Source organism: Drosophila rhopaloa, unplaced genomic scaffold, assembly GCF_018152115.1.
Source record: "Drosophila rhopaloa isolate 14029-0021.01 unplaced genomic scaffold, ASM1815211v1 contig_47, whole genome shotgun sequence".
Lineage (NCBI taxonomy): Eukaryota > Metazoa > Arthropoda > Insecta > Diptera > Drosophilidae > Drosophila > Drosophila rhopaloa.
The window spans coordinates 1,232,978-1,242,336 of NW_025335142.1; the positions used below are offsets into that span (position 1 = coordinate 1,232,978).

General features: G+C 40.3%; 1 protein-coding gene across 3 annotated transcripts; it reads left to right on the plus strand.

The window, feature by feature from the left end:
* The first annotated feature begins 603 nt into the window (after positions 1-603).
* On the plus strand, positions 604-8,840 carry LOC108044057 (cationic amino acid transporter 2). Of its 3 annotated transcripts, none has more exons than XM_044461610.1 (8): positions 604-860; positions 1,814-2,194; positions 3,132-3,429; positions 3,998-4,282; positions 4,350-4,454; positions 4,842-5,657; positions 5,721-5,996; positions 8,583-8,840. In XM_044461610.1, exons 3-8 carry the CDS (start codon positions 3,189-3,191, stop codon positions 8,681-8,683), a joined length of 1,824 nt encoding a protein of 607 aa, XP_044317545.1. In that variant the 5' UTR covers positions 604-860; positions 1,814-2,194; positions 3,132-3,188; the 3' UTR covers positions 8,684-8,840. The 3 variants fall into 3 exon arrangements, with proteins under 3 accessions (XP_044317545.1, XP_044317543.1, XP_044317544.1); XM_044461608.1 differs by having other exon boundaries at positions 6,082-8,698; XM_044461609.1 differs by having other exon boundaries at positions 604-742; positions 6,082-8,698.
* Positions 8,841-9,359: the final 519 nt, after the last annotated feature.

The following is a 9,359-nucleotide window of genomic DNA, read 5'->3' on the forward strand; positions in this document are numbered from 1 at the left end:
TACAAATGAAAATCGTTGCACTGGAATGCTTTGGATAATCGCCATTTAAAAGAGAATACCAACACCTGCACAATGCAATGAAATCAGATTTGTTTAATCGGCTTATCTCGTATCAGGAAAGCATATCTGCAATTATGAAATGAAGTAATTCATTCACCTTCTTATATGGCCCTAGTTTACGTAATTGTAGATTTTACCGAGATAAGACTTATAAGGTGAGTGCTTTGAATGTAGCTTAACAAGTATTGATAGTATCTTTCTAGATCACTTTTAATAAATTAAGAGAAAAAATAATGTACACAAAAATTGAAAAATTCGTAATCGTGCCGTAAAACAAAGCACAACTTGTCAACTGACTTAACCACTCCATAAAATCTACAAATTGACACTCGACAGCTAACGACAATAAAAGCAGCAACATATAGACCAAAAACAATGAAAACAATAACGATGGGAAGACGAGCAGAAAGCATTTATAATTGTGTTCGTCTGTGCGATATTATTATTGCATTCCACTATATAGACGGCCAGTTCTCGTAGCGCTCTCTCTATATAGCGGCCAGAATATTATCTTACACTTTCAGTTAACGTTATACACCGAAACCGTCAACAACCGGGCTGTGCGCCAGTGCGAAAGAGAGAGTGATACGGCACGAAAGAGAGATAGCAATACGAGCTGGAGAAAATTATGAATGTTCAAATCTAAAGCCAAAAAACGGCAGATCGGAAATGGAGTAAAAACGTGAATACAAATAGCCTTATCTAAAACAACATAAATAACACAGTTCTGGAATTGCTTGCAGTGTCGGCAAAAAACAAAAATCTGTTGTTTCGCTATCGCAAAGATCATAAAACCGAAAGTAGGAAAAAAACAACAAAATCAAACAAGAGCAGAAACAATATCACAGCAGCAATATGCGACGTCACACAGAGTGAATCAGTCCCTCTCCCTCGCTCCTTCCCCCTCCCTCTCGCACACCTGCTAATTTTTTTGTATTCGCTCTAATTACAACCCAGATCATCTCGGGAACCCGCCGATCCGATCCCCCGACTCTTGCCTTATCTCTCATAAATCCAGCCGACTTCGTCTCTTATCAATTGTGCTTCGTGTGTGCACTGAGAGAAATCAACTTGTTTTTACATAAGTCCATAGATTTCTAGGGCTTAGAGATCTATAATTAGACAGGAAATAAAGATATTTTTATGATGGCTAATAGCATTAATTAGATAAATGCTTATGAGACACGTGATTTAATTTATTAAAAGACAAGGAATATACAGTGCATATAACCCAAACATTGAGATAATAGTGTCATTTAAAATATTTTTTTTAGTTTCTTAGCTTAATGAAATGTTTCGATACTGAACGTTAATCCTTTTCAGAGACGACTGTAATATGGGTTACATGATATTTTATAATATATTTATTTTAATAAATGAAAGTGAAATTAGCTTTCGTTTTGTTTAAGCAAAATAAATTTATTAAATTAACAAAAAAGGGAAAAACTTTTCTTATTTGAAAAATATGTTGCTTTCAATTAAAAGTGTAATGCAATATCTAAGGAACAATATAAAAATAGTAGATTATAGTAGATTAGTTATTATGTGAATAATAAAACTGAAACGTTTATAGTTTTCCCCTTCCTTTTAACTGCTTAAAACTGTTTTATTAAATTGTGATAGCCAAATTGAATCTGTAAATATTAATTGCTGGATACTGCTCTTTTTTAATTTCTTGATTTTGCTAGTCATAAAATCAAATATAGCATATTTCTTATAGAATATTATTTTACACCCATACAACCTCATTTAGTTCTAGGTGGACTTTTCTCGCCCTGTACCCCGCTCTCTACGTCCATGGCCGACAGCAACAATCGCTCTCGTTGGGCTGAGGAGGAGGTTCGAGTTCGGCTCGGTGGACTGGTGGTCTTATCTTAGGAGGAGTACGCGAAGAATTCGCGGCTGTAATACGACACCAACAGCCTGCAGACAGACGCTCCCAGATCGCCCAGTATGTCAGTCACACTTTTGTAGTCCGTTCTTGATTGTTTTGTGTGAACGGAAATTAATAATAGACTTACAATTCATTAATAAGAATCAGACAATAGCGCGGGGAAAATATTTGCATAGAGTGCACTAGAACAACAACTGCAATAGAAATCGAACAGAAACGGAAAAAGCTGTTTCAAAGTCGGTGAGTAAAGTTTACCATAATTATATAAATACAGCATAAGTTTCCATTCGACAAGTCCGGCAGACTCACCTAGACCCACATAATTATCTTCGCTAGGCGGAGAGCAAATGAAATATAAAGTTAATAAAAGAATGGCAAACAAAGTTGCAAAAGATATTATAGGCAAGAGCTTGAGCATCTGATTCTTATCAAAGTGTCGAGCATTATATTTTTTTAGGAAAAAGGTGTGGGTGCTTTGATTAGTCACCTGTTGGGAAATAAAAAAAATAATGATTTATGGGGGATGCAACGTAGATTCATAAATGCATGTGATGTTTGTTTAAAGTAGTCATCGTTTTGCATTAGAAAAAGCTTATCTAGGGTTGTATTTAATTGATTCAATACTTGCATACAAATCCCCTTTGAAGAACATCATTTTAAATGTTTAAAAATTTCGGAATAAAATGAGTGCATAAAATACAGCTCAATATTGTCCAATATAGGCACACAAAATCAAACATTTACACTATGCTCAGATGACATAAAACTTGTTCTATAATAAACATAGATACAACTTTTTCTATAAGTTGCATAGATTGCTAATATATCACTTTATATAATTGGATAGATTCAAAAATTTCAATTTCTCATAGTTTTACTTTCTAGAAAGGTGCTCCCGCAAACTTTTCCATTACAACATCTCCTTCCCCTAAACCTTCCTATATACCACTCCCCACATATAGATTACCTACATATACCCAATTCTAAGTGGAACAATCGAGTTCAGACGCGCAGCTCACAATAGCCTCGCCATTAACGATTGCAATTTGAGCTCAATTATTTGCATTATACAATCGTACGGCGTCACAAGATAAGGCAATACGTGGACCGAAGTGCATTATGATCTTGGCTAAACCTCTGAAATCGACTAACCGAACCTGCATTTTTTTGTTTCCAGAATCCCAGGGTTTACTGACCTTCCCGCAAATCGAGAGAGAGCAAGAGATACGGAGAAATGGTTCGCCAATTCTCGCCCTGGAAGGTTCTCACCCGGCGCAAACATCTGCAGCCCGATGGAAGCGAGGGGGAGTCGAAGCTGAACCGGGTGCTCGGGCTGTGGGACCTCACGGCCCTCGGAGTCGGGTCGACCTTGGGAGCTGGGGTCTACGTGCTGGCCGGACAGATAGCCAAGGATCAGGCGGGTCCCTCGGTGATGATATCATTTGCCATCGCCGCACTGGCCTCCCTGCTGGCGGGTGAGTTCGATTGCGGCCACAGTGCTGCCCCACTAGAGTGAACTAACGGCCACAAGGCAAAACAGAACACAAACAGTGAAATAAACAAGGCTCGAAATGAGACCTTGTAGACTCTGTCCATAAAAACTACAATTGTTTTTTCATTACTAGCGAAAAGTTGAGAGCATCACTACCTGCCAAGTAAAAATGTGTTGATTATTTAAATTCGTAACTAGTAAATATCATTACTTTACTTTGTGTTTTTGAATAGCACACAAATTTTGGACTTAAGGAAAATATACAATATCCAAAAATATATCGTTTAAAACCTGTTTATTTAAACGGTTCTGAAATCATAATTTTAGTATAACCATGTATTATTTTTATTACTAGCAAATGTTTGTTTATAACGAACAGGAAAATGGAAAAATTATTAAAATTCTGAACTTGTAACTTTTATAAATTTATATTTACTACTATTAAATGGTTGTTTAATGCACTACTTGGCTAGGAATAGTAACTACACTGATTTTCTTCGAAAATATGTATGTTTTTAATAAGCCCCTAACTTTTGTGTAATTTCATAAAGGAGTTTGCTATGCAGAATTCGGAGCTCGAGTTCCCAAGGCGGGATCGGCCTATGTGTATAGTTATGTCTGCATTGGTGAATTCGTGGCGTTTGTCATTGGCTGGAATCTCATTTTGGAATATGTCATTGGCACGGCGAGTGTTTGTAGGGGTATCAGCCTGTACCTGGACTCCTTGCTGAACGACACCTTGAAAAACACATTCGCCGAGGTGGCTCCCATGAATGTCAGTTTTCTGGGAAGCTACTTTGACTTTCTGGCCTTTGGCCTTGTAGTCGTTTTCGGCGGTAAGTGCAACTAAATAATATTTAAGTGAAAATAATGCTGAAAACCTATTTCCTTTTAATTTTGTAGTGGCACTGGCTTTTGGTGTGGAGACATCAACAATGGCCAACAATTTTGTGACCTGTCTAAATATATTCATTTTGGGTTTTGTCATTATTGCTGGCGCAATTAAAGGTAAATATCGTATTATTTCAATTAAAAAAAAATTAAAAATTTTGTTGCTATCAAACAAAATTAAAAAAATTATAGAGAAATTATTTTAGTATTAAAATCACAAAAGTCTTTGAACAAATGATATCAGTTTATAGATTTGCGAAGCTTTGTCTTTTATGATAAACATTCAAATTATTAAAAAAAAATATTTTGCTACTCATATCTAAATATCTGAACAGCTAAACTTTTAGCTAAATAAGATTACAAAAATATATTTAATATCATCGCTATCACTTAAGAAGACAAAAACATAGAGTTCTTAGCCTATGTCAAAAATGTTCTGACAACATGGTAAAGCAATCTTGATTGTGCTCGTTTAATTAATTAATTGTTTTCTTTTCTTTTCAGCTGACTTCTCCAACTGGTCGGTGGATCCGAGTACTGTCAGTACGAATTCTACTATCGGATCAGGGGGTTTTTTCCCCTACGGATTTGAGGGTACCCTCCGTGGAGCTGCCACTTGCTTTTTTGGATTCGTGGGATTCGATTGCATCGCCACCACTGGAGAAGAGGTTCGAAACCCTCGAAAGAATATCCCAAAATCGATCCTGCTCTCCCTGCTGATAATCTTCCTGTGCTATTTCGGAGTGTCCACTGTACTGACCTTGATGTTGCCATATTATCTCCAAGATGCCAATGCTCCACTGCCATATGCCTTTGAGTATGTGGGTTGGCCCGTGGCCATGTGGATTGTCACGGTTGGTGGCTTGGTGGGTCTGATGGCGAGTCTATTTGGAGCCCTGTTTCCACTGCCCAGAGTGATGTACTCGATGGCCCAGGATGGTCTTCTGTTCAGGTTTCTGGGCAAAGTGAGTCCGAGATTCCGAGTTCCCGTCACTGGTTCCATTGTAGCGGCACTTTTCACGGCCGCAATTGCCGGACTCTTCGACTTGGCCCAATTGGTCAGCCTTCTTTCCATCGGCACCTTGTTGGCCTACAGCGTTGTGGCCATCTCCATTATGCTCCTCCGGTATATGGACTATTGCGATGTGGAGGAGTGTCCAGGACAGAGGGAAGTCAGAGCCTCAGAGACCACTTCTTTGACCTCGAGCACAGAGCGATTCACCTTCGGTTCAGTTTGCACTCAACTATTCAATGTCCATCGAGTCCAGGAGCCAAATGCGATATCTTCAAGAATTGTGGGAGTGCTGGCTACTTTGTTTTGTGAGTATAAGAAGTAGGAAATACAATATGACTTTCGTAATATCATCTATAATATCTTTTTAGGCCTTCTGTCCTTGGGAGTTGGGGTGCTGATAATGCAGGCACATCATTTGATCGCCTCGAAAGAGATCTGGGCACTGACCCTCCTCAGTATATTGGTCCTCCTGGTGTTCCTGGTCATCCTGCTAATTTGTCTCCAGCCCAGAGAAGCTCGTCGCAGACTGTTCCGAGTGCCCTTTGTACCGATTGTTCCCGCCATCAGTATCTTTATCAACATATATCTGATGCTCCAGCTGGATAGTTGGACGTGGATACGATTCGGGGTGTGGATGATTGTGGGTGAGTCGGTTTCCACACTTACATCCTTTTGCATGTGGTAGAAATTAATGCATGTGGCACTTTCGCACTAACTTAAATGTCCTAGGTATTCCCATATTCCTTGCATGCTGGTATCTATACGATTGCAAGAATCCACAGAAGAGAAATCCCGAAAGGTTGGCCTTCTACAAGGCGCTGAAGGGTTTTCAAGAAAGTCGGGAGCAGGAGTACCATTGCATATCCAAGGAGAGTGTCTTGACCCTGGAAACTCAGCTAAAGAAAAGTCCCTCCAGTAGCGTGGATCAAATTCAAAATCTTAGTGATGTGAGCGAGGACCTAATTGAAGTTAAACATGCCAATGGAAAGGTGTTCTATGTGGAGGACACAAAGAGTGAGAACTCCACGGTGAGCTGCGATGCTGAACTTCCATCGCGGGAGGACGAACAGTCTGTTCTAGCCATGTTGGACGATGTCCTGGATGCCGAGGACACTCAGCAAAAGCAGCAGGAGCTGGACCTCCAACAGCAGCTTATTTTTGAGCGCCATTTTAGCCTGGACTCCGAGATGTATCCCAGTGTTATAGAAACGGTTATAGTGGCCACCGTCCACAGCAGCGACGATGACGAAGTGCAGGCGGGGATTACCCTGAAATTGAGTAAATACGAGGAATGCAAGCTGGTGGCCCACCAAGTGCTGGAGGACCTGTTTAACAGCGAGGCCTTCTACGAGCAGCTGGAGAGGGTGAAGTCGAAAGGGGATTCCCCGGTGAAAGAGGATGAATTAGTAGGGGATTCTCTTGATGCTGAATCCGTGAACGATTCCGAGGACCGCAAGACCGTTTTCGTTCTCAAACGCTTGGCCTCCCAGACTTCCATCAAATCCCAGGCCTCCGCCATCGAGGATCCGCTGCATTCGGCCAAGTTTAAAGACCGCTTAAGCCACATCATTATGAATGCCAATGCCCACCAGGTGAAGGGGGCCGTAAGGAGGAGCGATGAGGAGGAGGACAAGGAGGCGAAGGAGGCCCAGGTTGAGGAGCCCAAAGCAAGGCCGCTGCTAAAGCAATCGAAAAGCGAAACCGATGTGCGTCGCTTAATGCTCAAGGCCATCAGCGAACTGAAAAGCGACCATAATGAGACTGGCAGTGCAGATGAGGTCCTCGCCGGAGTGCTGCCCACCTCCACCACCCACACCACCCCAGGAAGCCCCTTGAACTCCACAGTTCCAGTTACGGTTCCCGATGCCGTAGCCATTGCAAATGCAGGTGGCAACATACCGCGTCCACCGAAATTCGATCCGGTGCTGTACAAGACCATCAACAGCATTAGTTTGCGCAAACAGCGACCCAGTTTGAGTCGCCAGCATATCGTGGATGCCAAGAACCCGGCACTCTTGCCACCGGAATCGCAGCCGGAGTCGCGTCCGGATCCTGGCGAGCAACCGGAGGAGGCGGAGCCGTTGCCATTCAAAGCCAAATTGGAGGCCATATTGCAGCGGGGTCCCTCGCACCGAACCCAACAACATCCGGAATTGGTGCGTCGCCAGCGTCCGCAGTCCACCTACATAGAAGTCGAGGAGGTGGAGAGCTGAGGGGCTTTCCACCCCCTCCCAACCCTCCAAAGGCCCCAAACCAACCCAACCCAATCCCCTGGTGAAACCAAAGAGGGTGCCATTTTCCCCCAGTTAAAAGTAGTTAAGTCCTGCATGCGAATCGGAATGCAAACGTAGCTTGTTTTGTACATATTTAGCTGTAGCTGTAGTTACTAGTTTGTAGCTTGTACGGAATGCAAGCAATCCTAGATGATAAGTACCAGGTGGATTGTGAGGGGAAAGGGGTTGACTAGGAAGAGTCCTCACAGAATAGTTGATGAAAATCAAAATAGAATGAAGCATAAGGAGTTCAAAAGAAATAAAAACTGCTTGCGGAGAAGGGAAAACAATGGTTGCTTAGTTTTATATAAATAATACTTTAAGAAAACAACTACTTGATAAGAGAGTTTCCTAACCTATAAACAAACAAAATCAATAATAATAAGGTTTTAAAAAAGGAAGAAACGGAAACCAAGAAAGCGGAAATAAATACTTTCAAAGTATAGAAGCAAAACTTTAAATACAACAAGCGTTTTTAAGGGAATAACATTTTAAAAAGTTATAAATTGTAAACATATTACAGAAGAAAATCAATAAGATTACACAAATCCTTAACTTAATTTTAAATCAACACAAATTGTAGTGATATACAATTGAGAGACTAAATAAAAGATAAGATATGATTTAGTGTAAAAGGATTTTTAAAAAGGCATCAGAATGGTATTTTAAAGTTTGTTTAATGAATAATTACAAATTGTTGAGGAAATGAAAGGAAAATCTGCAGATAAATAGAATAAACATTAAGTATTAGGTATTTTATAGAACTTCTAGCGACATCATTTATAGTCTAGATCCACTCCTAATTCCTCGCAATCCCCTATTAATTAACACGCATGCTAAGCTAACTCAAGACTAGTCGTAAAAGTATTAAATAAAACGGTATTACACACGTCAAAACCGAGTGCATGCATAAGATACCTCCAAATACGTAAACTAATCGGTTCTCCACACGTTTAGGACTGTCCATATACTTTTTCTACGGACTGCCAAATAGCTACCGGGAAATGAAGCGACAAAGGGCTGGCTGGCAGAAGCTCAAATATAGCGATCGTCTTTGAACGGAGAAACATCGAAATGTTGATAATTATATATATATATATTTATGTGTATATACACGAATGCATCACTAAGCCACTTTGATAAATTGTGAACAATTTGTTGGTTATAAATAAAAATCTAGTTGTAATTAATAAAAGTCAAATGAGTTTACCTGAGTGTGCCCGAAAAGAAAGGAAAGAATGGGAAGAAAAGAAATGTTGATGGCAACTGCAGCCGCTTCCGGAATCGATTCCCCGATGATCTTGCACAGAGTGTGCTGTATTAATAACCCGATGGATGGGGATCGTTCATTGTCGTTTAATTCCCAGTGGCCTTGTCTTGAGGATGGCTCTGCCTCGACTGCACTGACTTTGATAAATTAATTGGCATCGGCTGATCGCTGAGCGAGTGTGTGCGCTCTTCTCAGGGAGTGTACTTCCCCTTTGCCCTTTACGGAGTTTTCCTTAGTGGTTTTCAAAACGGTTTTACACGGAAAAAATGAAGCAGGAAGGGAAATATGCAAAACAATCAAAGAAACAATACACATTACAATACATTAAAAATATTTCTTTTTCATTAAACCTTAACTTCAAAATAAATTTGTTTCTATAATTTCAAATTTGTTTGGAAAGTACTGCTACCTTAAAATGAATATATACACCAGCAATAAAATTAACCGCAACCAAATGTCTATAA

Coding starts and splice junctions, on each gene's coding strand:
- LOC108044057 (XM_044461608.1), top strand. CDS start 3,189: ATGGTTCGCCAATTCTCGCCCTGGAAGGTTCTCACCCGGCGCAAACAT. Junction 3,430..3,997: donor ACTGGCCTCCCTGCTGGCGG/GTGAGTTCGATT, acceptor AATTTCATAAAG/GAGTTTGCTATGCAGAATTC. Junction 5,997..6,081: donor CGGGGTGTGGATGATTGTGG/GTGAGTCGGTTT, acceptor TAAATGTCCTAG/GTATTCCCATATTCCTTGCA.